The sequence below is a fragment of the Camelina sativa genome, chromosome 8 (assembly GCF_030686135.1).
Source record: "Camelina sativa cultivar CO46 ecotype springtype chromosome 8, ASM3068613v1".
Classification (NCBI taxonomy): Eukaryota; Viridiplantae; Streptophyta; class Magnoliopsida; order Brassicales; family Brassicaceae; genus Camelina; species Camelina sativa.
The window spans coordinates 6,550,282-6,565,491 of record NC_141887.1 but is presented as its reverse complement, the minus strand read 5'-3'; the positions used below and the strand labels follow the sequence as shown (position 1 = coordinate 6,565,491).

At 39.1% G+C, this 15,210-nt stretch overlaps 2 protein-coding genes across 13 annotated transcripts; one reads left to right on the top strand and one right to left on the bottom strand.

Annotated features, from left to right (window-relative positions):
- Window positions 1-2: 2 nt before the first annotated feature.
- Window positions 3-7,017, bottom strand: LOC104709288 (DDT domain-containing protein PTM). 5 transcript variants are annotated; one of them, XR_015564230.1, is made up of 10 exons: window positions 6,747-6,985; window positions 5,698-6,524; window positions 4,617-5,321; window positions 3,513-4,425; window positions 3,013-3,289; window positions 2,725-2,849; window positions 2,166-2,627; window positions 2,043-2,071; window positions 1,165-1,650; window positions 3-1,078 (listed from the first exon to the last, which is right to left on the bottom strand). XR_015564230.1 is itself a non-coding variant. In XM_087462545.1 (10 exons), the coding sequence occupies exons 2-10, from the start codon at window positions 6,522-6,524 to the stop codon at window positions 177-179; spliced, it is 4,731 nt and encodes a 1,576-aa protein (XP_087318671.1). In that variant the 5' UTR covers window positions 6,525-6,676; window positions 6,747-7,017; the 3' UTR covers window positions 3-176. The 5 variants fall into 5 exon arrangements, 3 of the variants coding, with proteins under 3 accessions (XP_087318671.1, XP_087318670.1, XP_087318672.1); XR_015564231.1 differs by having other exon boundaries at window positions 5,698-6,676; window positions 6,747-6,972; XM_087462545.1 differs by having other exon boundaries at window positions 2,166-2,632; window positions 5,698-6,676; window positions 6,747-7,017.
- Window positions 7,018-7,196: 179 nt separating this feature from the next.
- LOC104709287 (DNA repair protein RAD5A) lies at window positions 7,197-13,264 on the top strand. 8 transcript variants are annotated; one of them, XR_015564210.1, is made up of 20 exons: window positions 7,197-7,971; window positions 8,062-8,195; window positions 8,284-8,419; window positions 8,603-8,656; window positions 8,744-8,890; window positions 8,976-9,127; window positions 9,204-9,288; window positions 9,397-9,633; window positions 9,774-9,920; window positions 10,029-10,184; window positions 10,541-10,608; window positions 10,700-10,822; window positions 10,937-11,036; window positions 11,121-11,233; window positions 11,502-11,776; window positions 11,898-12,098; window positions 12,209-12,302; window positions 12,396-12,467; window positions 12,622-12,720; window positions 12,845-13,264. XR_015564210.1 is itself a non-coding variant. In XM_087462532.1 (20 exons), exons 1-20 carry the CDS (start codon window positions 7,426-7,428, stop codon window positions 12,965-12,967), a joined length of 3,066 nt encoding a protein of 1,021 aa, XP_087318658.1. In that variant the 5' UTR covers window positions 7,197-7,425; the 3' UTR covers window positions 12,968-13,264. The 8 variants fall into 8 exon arrangements, 2 of the variants coding, with proteins under 2 accessions (XP_087318658.1, XP_087318659.1); XR_015564211.1 differs by having other exon boundaries at window positions 11,479-11,780; XM_087462532.1 differs by having other exon boundaries at window positions 11,502-11,780.
- Window positions 13,265-15,210: the final 1,946 nt, after the last annotated feature.

The window sequence follows — 15,210 nt, the reverse complement described above, 5'->3', positions numbered from 1 at the left end:
TATTTTATGTCTCAATTGAGAGGTTTTTTTAATCTATTAAATACAGAATAGAATTGGGCACATCCTAAAATCATTTCGTCTCAAAATTACAAGAATTCTAGTACCCAAAAAAATATTGGCATTACGTCACTACCAGAACAAAAAAGAATGAAAAAAAAAACAAAAAAGAATGCGAGCTACAGCCACTCACGGCAACGACCGCATCTCCAGCTACCTCCCGTGCAAGTAGATTCCTCCTCCCATGGAGAACAGTGGGAATGAATAGTCATAGTACAAGTCTTGCATGTGAGATCAGGTCCAGGATCTACATGCATACATATCTGGCATGGAATTGTATTGTCACAGAGAAATGCTCTACACTGTTCCACTGTTGTCTCAACCTGGGGGTTTGGGTTATCCGTGTTTCCTGAAGCACCCTTGTCATCTCCATATCCATCGCAGTGTCCACTATCCTCTGTTGTGAGTAACTCGGTAAGCGAGAAATATGTTTGGGGTTCGAATTCCATGTCTTCGTAGTCAAACATTAGCTCGCCTTCAACCATGTCACTGTGGCCAGATGCATCCCATTCCGTGACAGGCAATGTTTCCATTTCTGGTTTCACAATAGGCATTGATTCGGGTTGCATTGAAAACTCGGTATAAGACAGATTATTGTTCCCGTCTGTGTCTTCACGTTTCAATTGTCTCCTAACTTGTAGCTTCTGGGGTCCCGGCACAGAACCATCCCCGTTCCATTTGACATCCAAATTGATAGGTGTAATTTGTTCGATTTTTGAAACTGACATTAAGAGAGGATCATCATCTGGAACAAACGTATCTTCAAAGGGGAATGAGGGAGTAGAGGGCATGGAGTCTTCTTGTTCAGACATTCTTTCAGAAGTAGAATCCATTCCGATACTTCCTTTCCCATGTTTTTGCCTCCTGAAGACTACTGGTTTCATCTGCTTCTGTTCCTTCAGTATGGGATCCATGTAAGGGCAATCTGGTGATCGTATACGACGGCATTTGCAACACTTGAACCCAACAACTTCAGGAATTTTCGATTCCTCGAGCTTAATCGCTTCAATGTGGTACCACTCTGCATACAAATGCTAGGATTAGATGTATAAGAGGAAAACTGGTGGCATTGACGAAATTTAGAATTTTAGAGTAAAATTTTCTTACTGTCACAATTGGTACAGTGAATATATGTTAGACCAGGATTATACGGCAGTTTGCAGAGACAGCAAACTGGTTCCGGATTCGGCTGATCAGAGCGTGCAGCCAACAGAACATGTTGATGTCTGAAGCTAACACCTGTGTCTTCCACGTTCTTTTTCCTCCATATGATCCCCCAAGACAATGTTTTGTGTTTAGTTTTAGGTGCCAAATTGGAATCAGGAGTGATTTGTTTAACTCCTGAAGTGGTGCTGCGTATGTTGGAAGATGGTAACTGTTGATTAGGAGGCTTAATCTGTGTCTTGGTGACTGGAGTGACTGCATTTTGAAATGGTCTGTCGATCAGGACAGCGGCTGTTGTTGGATGTTGTCTGTGATTGATATTGATTAGTGAACGGGCTCTTGCAAGGTAGCACCGTTTGCAGGTTACCAAAAGTTCATCTTTCCCAACTGTATGTTGTGTACTCATAGTACATTCCTTATGACAGAAACCTGAGGGGGAAAAAGAAAATCCATGATTATATCGCCACATTTTCATATAAACGACAAAAAAAAATATGAGTGAGATTCATGAGAATTTAAGAACCAAGCAAAGTAAACAAATATAAGCACACGACACTATCCTCGGAAGATATGAAACAAACAAATATAAAAATAAAAACTAGAAATGCATCAAGAAATACAAATGATTTTTAGGCGTATGCTGGAATCTTTCTACTTGTTCTTGAGATAAGGAAACAGATCCTGTAACTTTAACAAGTAAAAACAAAGAAAAAGGCATAGGAAATATTGACATCTCTTGTCAAATGCATATAGATACCAATAACTTGCAAAAGTCTCAATTCTAAAATGCAAAATTAAAACAACAAGCAGGTGTATTGTACCTTGGCAAGTACTGCATGTTGTTGCATCCCTGTACACATGTGGAGAACGGGAACAAAAAATAGTGAGGTACATAAGATTTTTAATTAAGTATCCTGAAAGGTGAAGAAAGCTAAAGAAAGTACCTCACAAAAACATCGAGATGGCATGATGCACAAGAACACTTCTCTGTGTTGTCCCTCCGAGAGGCTAGGAAAGAAAATATGTTCGCTCGAGAAGCTTTAAGTTGCATTTTCTGGAGCTTTGATATTTTTCGTGATGGCTTCTTGATGAAAGGTATGTGTACCCTAGGCAGACTTTCTTCATATTCTTTGATCAAATATAAGGGAACGCGTGCTTCATGAAACCAATACTTTTCCTTTCCATCTTCAGTTTTCTCGACTTCAGTGATCTTCTTCATGACACGGGATGGCAGATGCTTTTGATTCCCAAAGACAACTCCATATCTAACCTTGTTATCTATAATCTTCTTGTCACAAATACTAGCGTTCCTAAAAACAGTGGCATCTGTCTCTGGACCTTTAACATCTTGCACGTTTTGCTCTGGGCGTACAAGTTCACTCCATCTTATATTCATATCCAGGTATCTAACCTGGCCCAGATTCAGTTAAATTTCAGGGGATCATCAATAAATAATCATAGACATACAATCATTTGAATAAGCATTGATGATAGAAGACAAACCTGAAGAGCAAGCTGAGATATGTTTTTGCTACTTTCAACTGCTGCTTTCCAAACAGACCGCCTGCTTCTCTTAGGAATGTAAGAACCATCACCATAACTAAATTCAGGAAACTTTTTAATACCACCTAATGTGAAAAAAAAAGGAAAACAAATTAGCATTATCTTGAGAGTAGAATTTAACAGGATATCTCCGTTAGAAGTATCCAAAAAACAATATCAATAGGAAAACATTGTATGTTTACGTGAGATTTGTTGACAAGCACCAAAAACATAACCTAACATTATTACCTTGCCAAGCTGCTTTCCTTCTCTGAGGCTTCAACAAGACTGCCTTCAGGAGTATAACTTCTGATAACTTCCCCCCTCGCCACCAAGTAAAGCTATCATCATCAGAACCTTGGGCTGTAATTTCAGCTTGGTTCCTCTGCCTCTTACCAGGTCTACGTTTCTGTGTGTCCGCAACAGTAAATGGAGCGCTTTGAAAAAAAGAATGTTCTATTAACCAGTCATCCACTAGTTTGAGCCAGTCACTTGACAGAGAAATACTGCAAATGTCTTCCTCAAGCTGCGAACAAGTAAAATGAACCATATCATGCCAACGAAAACACCATAAATATAATGACAAACCAAGGACTGTTAACATATCACTATATTGTTGACAAGTAACGACATCACATCCGAACAGTGTAAATGACAAAAAAAAAAAAAAGCACAATTATTTGTTAATAGGAAAAGACAGTGAATATGAACAAAATAATTTTTGGAAAGAAAAAAATATATATACTTACTTCAAGCAAGAGGGCTTTCATCGCTTTGCATGTTGAAGCTTCCACTAACTTCTTACGCCACTGATACCTAAGACTCTCACTAAGAAATGGCCCCGCAATGAGACCACGTAAGCTTTCCTCGAGATAAAGGAGATATGCTGCAATACTAGACAGTACTCCATCCCCATTTTTTAGTGGAAAAAGGCCACTGCAGACTTTCATGGCACTTTTGGTGGCCCCTGTTACAGCTGCATTTAACATGCATCCTCTCCTACTTGCAGAAGTGAGTTTGCAAGAATGACACCATCCACACCTTTCCCTTGTAATTTCCTTTTTCTCAGGACTTGGCCAGAAGAAACTTAAGGCTACTAACGAAAATGCTTTCACCTGTAGCAAGATGTTACTTGCTGCAGCTTTCTTGGCATTACTAAATTTTTGTAGATCAGGTTCATGGGTTTCCTCTGACGAAAGGACAGCCAAAGTAGCAGCAGCTGATGCAGCCAATTCTCCATTTGTGTAATGATTAATGTAAGTATTAGGTTTAAATGATAAACCCTTCTGTGTAATACCAGCAACCAAATTCTTCTCTTGCACTCCACTTGATCTTCCTAATACAGGACTGCCAGAAGCAGATGCGTGGAGGCCAACCACATTCTGAATATTATTTCCAATGGAACTACTTGCACTATCAGGTCTAATTGCGTCTGACGCCTCGTCGCACACTTCTTTTGGCATGTGTGCTAAATCAATCTCCACTTCCTTCAGATAAGAGATCAAACCTCCAGGCAGATCCCAGTATTGTGAGATCGCTTTGCATATATACAGATATTCCATTCTATGGTTCGTTGCAGACAAAAGTACCAGGACAACTTTTGGAATGTCGGTGGCATTGTAGTATTTGATATCTAAATCCGCCTGAACAGAAATTTTAAGCCTGTGATATAAGCGAAATATTCATCAGCGTCAAGTGATATGGGTTTTCCAACTTTAAGCAAAATCTAGACAAGATGATAAGTTTAAACTACAAAACCAACTTGTCAAGAATCTAAATGAATATGGAGAAATATAAAATTGAAAGATCAGCTTGAATGACAAGGTATCTGAAATAAGGCGTCGAAAACATACACCAGTAAGTGATTGCATGTACCCAAGAAGAGTCGCCCATGTGGATCCACTCCAAAATACACTGCTCCCCTGAGTGACGTTTTATGAGCAATAGTTGGCCCCATTTTGTTGATAGTGCATTCTGGACAATACCACGGCCCATCTGGTATGTACATTTTGACCACACCAATGCATCTCGAGTGATATGCTAAAGGGCATCCATCACAGCAAAGCAACGTCCCATCCATGCCGCAGAGCCTACATTCATCACTGTTCCCATCCAGATCTGAGCTATCTCCATGACCACCATCAGTATATCTTGAGCTCAAAGTTTTTGACTCGCTCATTGAGCTTATCACATGGTTCATTGCAACATATTCACTAAGCTCTTTCTCCTTGCAAGCTGAGGTTTTAGCAAATCTGGGATGGACCCTTCTAGGTCCATTTTCAGGAAGGTCAGCAGTAACGCCATCAGGATCAAGTCCAACTTCAGATTCTTCTCGAGAATCAATTTCAGATCTTACATCTGCTACATCAAAGACGTCATCACACAGAATTTGCAGGATCTTCAACTTCATCACTACAGGTGAGGAATAATAATCTTTTTCAACAACGTATTCATTAAAAACTCTCCAGAGAGGCCCACTTGCATGTCCCATGGCAGCGAAGTAGTGAACCAAATAAACAGGCCATGTTAGCGCATCGAGCAAGCTCCAATCAATGCACCTGCAGATGGCAATGCAATAAAATCCCTGAATTGTTATCCACTTAGATATTGGGGATCCTAAAACAAGCTTCACCTAAACTATAAATAAGATATTTATGTTACAGTCTCTCTACAGCCATATGCCTTTCTCTTCCAGCTATAAAAATAACAGAATTCATGAGCTTCAAGATTAATGTCAGCTAGTCTGCTTCCTTGAAGTACATATACCCAACAAACTAATCTGCTGTTTCACAGAATGATTAAGGCACTAAAAAAAACTAAGGATACGGGAAAGTTAACTTAAAACATCTCCGGAAAGCAACACAAAATCAAGAAAATAAGTTAAACAAAGACATCTGTTGAAAACTGTAAACAACAAAAGTTGTCTGCGCTTACCTCAGGCACTTTGAAGCCACTTCAGACCCTTCCGAGGAGAGTCTCTCAAGATGACCCTTCAGTGCCCGCATTAAGGCAACATGAATGGCATCCAGCAACGAATTGGGTCCTCCGAAATTCAATGCTCCCACAAAATCATCCAATCCAAATGGGAGGATATATAACTGAACACTGAATGATCTTAAGAAACCGTATACAGATAAAAGATGCACCACAGCCTCCTCAGGGATACAAATCGTTCCTGATGAAGAAGGCAAATCCACTGGTGGAACTGGGACAAGAGGCGACATAGTTTCTATATCTGGATCTCTGCTATCTTCACAGCCAGGTAAACCACAAGATGAATAACCACTTTCAACTTCTGCCACAGAACTTGGGCTAGTGGATGTGGGCACCTCAACTTCACTTACTCGATTTTTCAGCTCAACTCCCTTCTTCTCCATGTCATCTTTTTTCTTCTTTTCATCCTTTTTCAGAATAAAGTCATCTAATTTACTTCTTCTAACACGTAATTCATCATCAAAGTAATTATCCCCAATAATTAACTGACGAAGAGAACAAGTTTCCAGATCCTCAAACTCACCATCCTCATATTCAACTCTGTACAAGCCAGTATTATACGAAACTATCTTCCCAAGAGAAACTCGACAGTCATCAAAATCTTTCAACACATAACGACCAAGAAGAGATCTAGGCACTGTCACTTTCAAAGTCTCCAGAACCGGCCTCTTCCCTCGATTAGACGACACTCCATTTTGATCCTCTGGTCTCGGGCGTTTCCTCGGTCTACCTCTAGGTCTGGCCACCTTTCCTTCCACCACTTCCATCTAAAATCAGATCCGAAATCAGTCCCCAGATTCCAAAAAACCGTTAATCCATTTCCAAGCAACTCCTATGATTCCAAAAAAAATCACTCCTTTTTCCCCATAAATCGAACCACATCAAAATCTAAGATCCACGAAACTCGTAAAAATAGAAGCTGAATCAAAATAAATCAGAACCATGATCCAACAATAAAAAAAAAAAAAAAAAAAAAAAACACTCCCTACCGATAAATCTGAAATCGTTAACTTCTGAACTTGGAAACGGATAGAATTGATACCCCAAACCTTGCTAGATTTTGATAAAAGCCCCAAAATGCCAAACCTAGCGACGTTGGGGATCTACTGAAGACGGCGACGCGTACGCAAAGGGGTGATTTTTCTCCAAACCCTCAATCACTAATCTCGTTCAGGATTGAAGAAGAAGAGCGTTAGGGATTTTTGATTGCAGAACGAAGAAGAAGAAGAAAATTTTGAAGAACCAAGGAAAAAATATTGTAGTAAGTGGGCTGGGCTGGGCCCTATTTTAACCCGAAATGTTTTTATAAAAGCCCTTTAATAATCCCAAATTGTTTTTGTTCAACTGAGTACAACTCGGGAACCGGGTTACTCGGATCTAGACCCGCTGGATACTTCGAAAACGTCGTCGTTTTAGTATTTCTCTTTTCATTATTGTCTATTAAATAAATAAAAAATAAAATAAAGGCGGGAGTTTGGATACTGAGAGAGAGACTCGTCGCTAATTTACGCGGGTTTCTCGGGGCCGGCAGATTTCGTACGCCGTCGTCGATCTCCTTCAATTTCTAAATTGGGTATCCTTGTTTCGGCGTTCTCAAACCACAATCCGTCTGAAATTTCAAGAAAGTTCCAACATTTCCCCCTGAAATTTTAGGGTTAGGGTTTTGAAATGGGGACGAAAGTTTCAGACGATGTGGTTTCCACAGTCAGATCAGTCGTGGGTTCCGATTACTCGGATATGGACATAAGACGGGCTTTACACATGGCGAATCATGATCCAACGGCAGCCATCAATATCATCTTCGACACTCCAAGTTTCAGCAAACCACCTGATGTTGTTGTAGCCGCCACTCCTAGCCCAAGCGGCGGCTCCTCTAATGGAGGGAAGAAGGTCTACAATGGAATAAAGGGCTGTGCTTTCGCAAGTGTTGGAGCGAATCATCGCGTGGAGGAAGAAGATGAGAGTGTTGATGGTGGTGAAGAGAGTGTTTCAGGGAATGAGTGGTGGTTTGTGGGTTGTTCTGAATTGGCGGGGTTGTCGACATGTAAAGGAAGGAAATTGAAGTCCGGTGACGAATTGGTGTTCACGTTTCCGCATAGTAAAGGATTAAAGTCTGAGACTACGCCTGGGAAGCGCGGCTCTGGACGGGGAAGGCCAGCTTTGCGTGGTAGTGCTTCTGATATCGTCAGGTTCTCTACAAAGGATTCAGGAGAGGTGCTTTTTTATTATCTGGTTGCGGATTCTCACTTTTTAATCTGTTATGGGATGAAAATTTGTTAACGAATTCTATCTATATTGTGGTAGATTGGTAGAATACCAAATGAGTGGGCACGGTGTCTTCTACCGCTTGTGAGAGACAAGAAAATTAGGATAGAAGGGAGCTGCAAGTTGGCGCCTGAAACATTGAGTATCATGGACACAATTCTTCTTTTTGTAAGGTATGCATACAAAATATTGTGTTCCAATTGAAAATGCTAGGATATAGATGCATTGGTTTTTGAAGTGGTGTGTTTGTATTTGAAACAGCGTGTACATTAATAGTTCCATGTTTCAAAAGCATAGTGCAACATCATTTAAGGCAGCCAGTAATACGGCAGAGGAGTCAATGTTCCATCCTCTCCCAAATCTCTTTCGGTTACTCGGTTTGATCCCCTTTAAGAAGGTACTGGTTTTTCCTTGCCTATGATACTTTAAATTGCTGACTGTTTTATAGATTGCAGTCTACAGTTCCCATATGATGTGACTGCGAGCTCTTGAGATGGCAAATGAATATTTTCATTCTTTGATTTTATTTTAGTTGGCTAGTTATCTGTGAAAATGTTTCATCGTTCTTCTCCATATTTAGGCTGAGTTTACTCCTGAGGACTTGTCCACTAGGAAGCGACCTTTGAGTTCCAAGGTAAATATTGCATATTGTATTAGCAATTTGAACTTCGACGCCTTTCTTGTCTAGTTTTACATCTGCTGTCTGCTCCTTTGGAAATAGGATGGTTCTGCTGTTTCAGCTCCGTTGCTTCAGTTAAACAAGGTCAAGACTCTGAATCAAGATGAAAACAGAAATGAAAATGAGCAGTGCATCAGTGATGGTGATCTTGATAATATTGTTGGTGTTGGTGACAGTTCTGGATTAAAGGTATCCTCATTCCCAGGAATGTTTGCGTACTTATATTCGGCCTTCGAAACTCATTTGGCAAATTACGTGAAATATTTTGCAACAGGAAATGGAAACTCCACATAAACTTCTGTGTGAGCTTCGTCCATATCAAAAGCAGGCACTTCATTGGATGACCCAATTGGAGAAAGGAAATTGCACTGATGAGGCAGCAACAATGCTTCACCCATGTTGGGAAGCGTACTATTTAGCAGACAAGTAAGCCATGTTTCTGTTACCTGCCAACTTTAGTGCGAGTCAGATGAGATATTTACTATCTAATTTATGTCAATAGGAGGGAACTTGTTGTCTACCTGAATTCTTTTACTGGTGATGCTACAATACACTTTCCTAGCACCCTTCAAATGGCAAGAGGAGGAGTATGATCTCAAAAACCCGCCTACAAACAATTTTTTTATTTATCATCTACATTTTGTCACTTTGTTATATAGCTGTTTTGTAATATCTTAATGATAACACTTTTGCAGATTTTAGCAGACGCAATGGGTCTCGGAAAGACCGTAATGACCATATCCCTTATGCTTTCCCATCCTTGGAAAGCTGAAGGAGAGAAAGTGACCAGCAGTTCTTTAGATGAGTTCACTAGTCTACCAAAGGCAACCAAATTTCCAGGCTTTGATAAGAAGATTCTTGAACAGAAAAGTGTACTTGAAAATGGTGGTAACCTGATTGTATGTCCGATGACACTTTTAGGACAGTGGAAGGTATTCTATAAATCTGATGCTAACAATTTATTTCTATTCTTGATGCACATGCAAATTTAGTTTGGTTATACATCCAAGTTGTTATTTCTTCTTTGTCAGTGGTTAGAGTGATTTTTTTTTTGCCCCTGCTTTATGATCAGTCAGAGATTGAAATGCATACAAAGCCGGGGTCTCTATCTGTCTATGTTCATTATGGGCAAAGCAGGCCAAAGGATACAAAACTTCTTTCCCAGAGTGATGTGGTAATCACCACATATGGAGTTCTTACATCCGAATTTTCGGCAGAGGTGGTTTTCATAGTCTTATTTCGGGTCATTATTAGTCCATGTATATAGTTTAGAAATGCATCACATGAACAGATTTTTATCTTCTCTTCTTTTTATTCTTCTTCTTAGAACTCAGCAGACAATGAAGGACTTTATGCTGTTCGATGGTTTAGGATTGTTCTTGATGAGGCACATACCATCAAAAACTCAAAAAGCCAAATTTCCTTGGCTGCTGCAGCTCTGGTTGCTGATCGGCGTTGGTGTCTTACGGGTACTCCTATTCAGGTGATTGATCTTTTTGTCGAGGATTTAGAAAGATATCTTTGTTTCTGGGTCCTAGGCCAAACTTTCTTAGGACAGTGCCATTCTATTTGTGAAATAATTTTAGTAGTTGGACATTTCATATTCATTTGAGATTTGAATAGTCTAAATCTCTACTAGAAGGATATCAACTTCTTGTGCATGTTTTTAATGCACAGAAGTCTCGATTCTACCTCAAAACTTGTTTTTAAGGATGTGTGCTATAATGGCTTGTAGTTTACTGGCATAATAATATCGGCTCATTCAAATGGATGATGGATAATGATTTGTTTATCATATCTGGGACTTTGTGATCATTCCACATGTTATCTTATTAACAGAACAATCTGGAGGATTTGTACAGCCTTCTACGGTTTTTGAGGATTGAGCCATGGGGAACTTGGGCATGGTAAGGGTCCTTATCTCTCTTTGGTTGAAAAAACAGTACATTTGGTATGGAATGACTGAAGCTTGTTAGTTTGGAACATATCGATTCGTAGGTGGAATAAACTTGTCCAAAAGCCATTTGAAGAGGGCGATGAGAGAGGCCTAAAGCTAGTGCAGTCAATCTTAAAACCCATCATGCTTAGGAGAACCAAGTCTAGCACAGATCGAGAAGGAAGGTAGATATACTACAAGTAAAAGATCTGTCATCTGTTACTTCCTGATACTTATAAAATATATTATTTTCCTTTGAATTTCCTCGGTTAACGTGAACCATGTTTGATTTATATTAGGCCGATTCTTGTTCTACCCCCTGCTGATGCACGGGTCATTTACTGTGAACTCTCGGAGTCTGAGAGGGATTTCTACGAGGCGCTATTTAAAAGATCCAAGGTATTGTTTGTCCTCGTGATTATTTAGGATTTTTTACTCGGACTTTGAGATGCCTTTACTGAAGATACTAACGAATTTTTTCAGGTCAAATTTGATCAATTCGTTGCACAAGGCAAAGTTCTTCATAATTATGCTTCCATCCTGGAACTGCTTTTGCGTCTTCGACAGTGTTGTGATCACCCATTTTTAGTGATGAGGTGCGTCTTGTATCCCCTTGCTTTGTATTTAAGTAGAGACACATAGTGCTGGTTGTAACTTCCATGGCTTCCATATCAAGTATTATTCTCACATTCAATCTACTTAATCTGTTGCACGACCTTGTCTGAAATATCAAAGAAAATATCATAGACAATATATGGGCACTTTGTTATATGAAACATGCAACTGTAGCCCTTTTCTGTTTGACATTTTGTTGACACAATTGCCATATTTCTTATAACAGTCTCTTGTTTTTTATGCATCAAGTCGAGGTGATACAGCGGAATACTCTGATCTGAATAAGCTCTCTAAACGTTTCCTTAGTGGAAAGTCTTCTGGTCTAGAAAGGGATGGAAAAGATGTACCATCAGTGGCTTTTGTTCAGGAGGTGGTAGAGGAACTGCGCAAAGGAGAACAAGGAGAGTGTCCAATATGCCTTGAAGCATGTGAGGATGCCGTATTAACACCATGTGCTCATAGATTATGTCGTGAGTGTCTTTTGGCAAGTTGGCGAAATTCTGCTTCTGGGTTATGTCCTGTGTGTAGGTATCTTGACGTTCTTCCTGCTATTACTAGTTTCCATTTGATGACGTTGCTGCCGATTCCACCGAATGTTTGAGTTAGGTCAAGGTTGGCCAATAATGGTTAATCTCTATTTTGCAGGAAAACTGTAAGCAAACAAGACCTCATCACAGCACCAACCGAGAGTAGATTCCAGGTTGACGTGGAAAAGAACTGGGTAGAATCATCCAAAATCACTGCTCTTCTGGAAGAACTTGAAATTCTTCGTTCTTCAGGCTCTAAGAGCATTCTCTTTAGCCAATGGACCGCTTTCCTCGATCTCCTCCAAATTCCCCTCTCTCGGTATAGCATTTACATGTCTTGCTTATGTTCACTTGCCATGGCAATTATGAGAAAAGAAAAAAAAACTGTTTTCAAGAACATAAACTAGAAAAAAAATTATTTCATCTCAGGAACAACATTTCATTTGTCCGTCTTGATGGCACTCTAAATCAGCAGCAACGAGAGAAAGTCCTTAAAGAATTTTCCGAGGATGCCAGTATAATGGTTGGTGGTACTCCCATTACATTGAGATGTGCAAACTTATACTTTTCTAGGTTTTTAAATTGACGTCAATACTCTTTTTTAATTGTTGGATAGGTAATGTTGATGTCTCTAAAAGCTGGTGGTGTCGGGATAAATCTAACAGCTGCGTCCAATGCTTTTGTCATGGTATGGCATATCTATTTGTGTCCTTAGAGATCATACCAGTTATAAAAGACCATGTAATAGTTCATGCCACATTGGGTTTCAAGATCTTGTAAATGATTACTGCACAATACTAAATAGGTTTCGAAATGAAATAAAACCGAACTGTGTCGTATAGGATCCATGGTGGAACCCAGCGGTTGAGGAACAGGCTGTCATGCGTATCCATCGTATAGGACAGACTAAGGAAGTCAAAATCAGAAGATTCATCATTAAGGTACCCTCTTCATTTTCAGCGGTTAATTCTCATTTTCCATATCCAAATCATCAAATGTTGTTGCTGAGTATTGATCATTAGAAACCTTGTGGGATATGTTTGTCTTTACCTTTGTGAATCCCAGGGAACAGTTGAAGAGAGAATGGAGGCGGTTCAGGCGAGGAAGCAGAGAATGATCTCTGGGGCTTTAACGGATCAAGAAGTACGAAGTGCGCGTATAGAGGAACTCAAGATGTTATTTACCTGAAACTATACAAAACTGTTCTCTATCATACAAGGGGTTCTACATATGTGAAACTTGTCACATTCTAATGCAAAGAGAATCAGAGATTATAACGTATCTGAAAGCGTGTTTTGTCCTTTTCATGAGATATGATGAACAATTGTCACAGTTTTGGGGAATGTGCAGTGACGGTTCCCAAGTGTATCATAAAACCTATCTGAGTTTTGTTGTTTTGTATTATAGAAAGCTCCCTTTGTAATTGGAATTCAGATTATTTTTTGTACTTGCGTTCGTTTAATGAGTTGTTGCAACTTTATATCATACAGTTAACTCAATGTGACAATCTGCGCTGGTGAGAGTTGATCGTGGAGCTATAGGTACTAGTATATGATAATGTGTTTAGAACAGATGTTTTAGGTATTGTATTAGCTTCTTCGAAGCCAAAATTATGAACTGATTGATTGAAGTCGTCAAGTCGTATTACGTGTAAATTACTGTATCAATGGTAGATCATATGTCAAATGGATCAGGTGCTAAATTCTATTTTCTAGGGTTTATGAGTTTAGTCACAATTTGTTCTCAAGTTAGGTAACAACTAACGTGTGCGTGAGTATTATTAAGTATCTTATTATATAAGATGTATATAAAAAAAGAGAAACCTCTAAAACCTTGTTGAAAAATTATCAAATCCGATCCTAACTCGAAATAGTTTTGGATATAATCCGAAACTATACATACCTGACGAGTGTTTACCCGAACTTAACTTGAAATCTAAAATTATATGAATGGATCTTATTTCTCTAAATCCGATAAACTCGAAATACAATTCGAACCCGGATACCCGAATGCCCACCACTAGTTCACTAGGAAAATAATTATTATTAGACTATCATTAGTAAAATAATTTCCTAAACTAAGATAAGCACAGAAATATATATTTAGACATATATAATGCTAAATTTCCTAAACTCAATATTAACATTAATCGATTGCCAAAATGTGCATATAATATCCGGTACTATTACATTTTTAAAAAATATGCAGTATTTTTATGGCCATGCGTCCACGGTCTTGGATCATTTTAATATCAAAATGATGATCCTAATGAGTCGGTTTCTACTTCTCTTCGTCGAAACTTAGATGAAGACAACATAGATAGCTAACTTACCCATAAATTTATCCGTCGCCAGTTTGTAACACGTCTTGGCTAATGGTTAGGAATTCTTTTGTGGTTAACTGTGGCTATTAATAGACACAAACAGTTTTGTAGCGATTTCGTGGCTATTAGCTACAAACTCTGTTATGGCTACGTCGTGGCAATGTAACAATGAATAGCCACAAAATTCAATTAGCTACAACGCTATATAGCTACAAAAAAAATTTGTGTCTTTCCATTGCTATAGGCAATATAGCCACAAGATTTGGAGCATATGTGCAAAAGAAATTGTGTCTTTAGACAGTTTTTCTTGTAGTGAAGGAAAAGTGTTAAATGCAACTTTGATAACCATCAAGTCATATCCATTAAACTCTCTGGGTTGGCTCTAGGTGGCGTAATCTCACCTGCGGTAGGACTTCTAGCCAATTTAGAAGAGGTTTATCTCCAAAGAAACAACCTCGAAGGAGAAATTCGGTCATCCTTGGCTGCACTTCCCTTTCTACGGATTCTCAACGTATCCAACTTAAGTGGAGCGGTTCCAAAGTTCGAGAGTTCCGTACAACCTAGGGAATTCTCTGCCCAAGCATAAGTCGAGAGGAGGTGTTTCGGTTTTCATGATTGTAGGGATTGTAGTTGGAGCTACAATTTTCATCCTAACCATTATTGGTTTATTAATTTGGATGTACAAGTGTAGGAAACCTATGGAAACAGAGGAGATAGCCTTTGATTCGCCAGGATATTATTGATGAAAGTGAATGTGGTCATACATACATAATAGACATTCTTCAAAAAGCCACTAACGATTTCAGCAATGAAAACGTCTTAGGAAAAGGAGGTTCCAGCATTGTTTATAAAGGAGAACATCCCCAAGGAAACATGATTGCTATCAAGCGAATAATCTCGAAAACAATTGATGAGAGAGAAGGATAAATGAATTCAAAACCAAATCGATGTGCTTACCGGTTTGAGGCACAAGATTTTGGCCTATCTTTTCGGATATTGTGAAAATAGTTAAGAAAAATTAACTGTTTAGAGAAAATTACTGAGGTCTTTGACTTGTTCAGTTGTTTGGAGCTGATGTTGTTCTTGCCGGCAACTACATTGTGTGGTT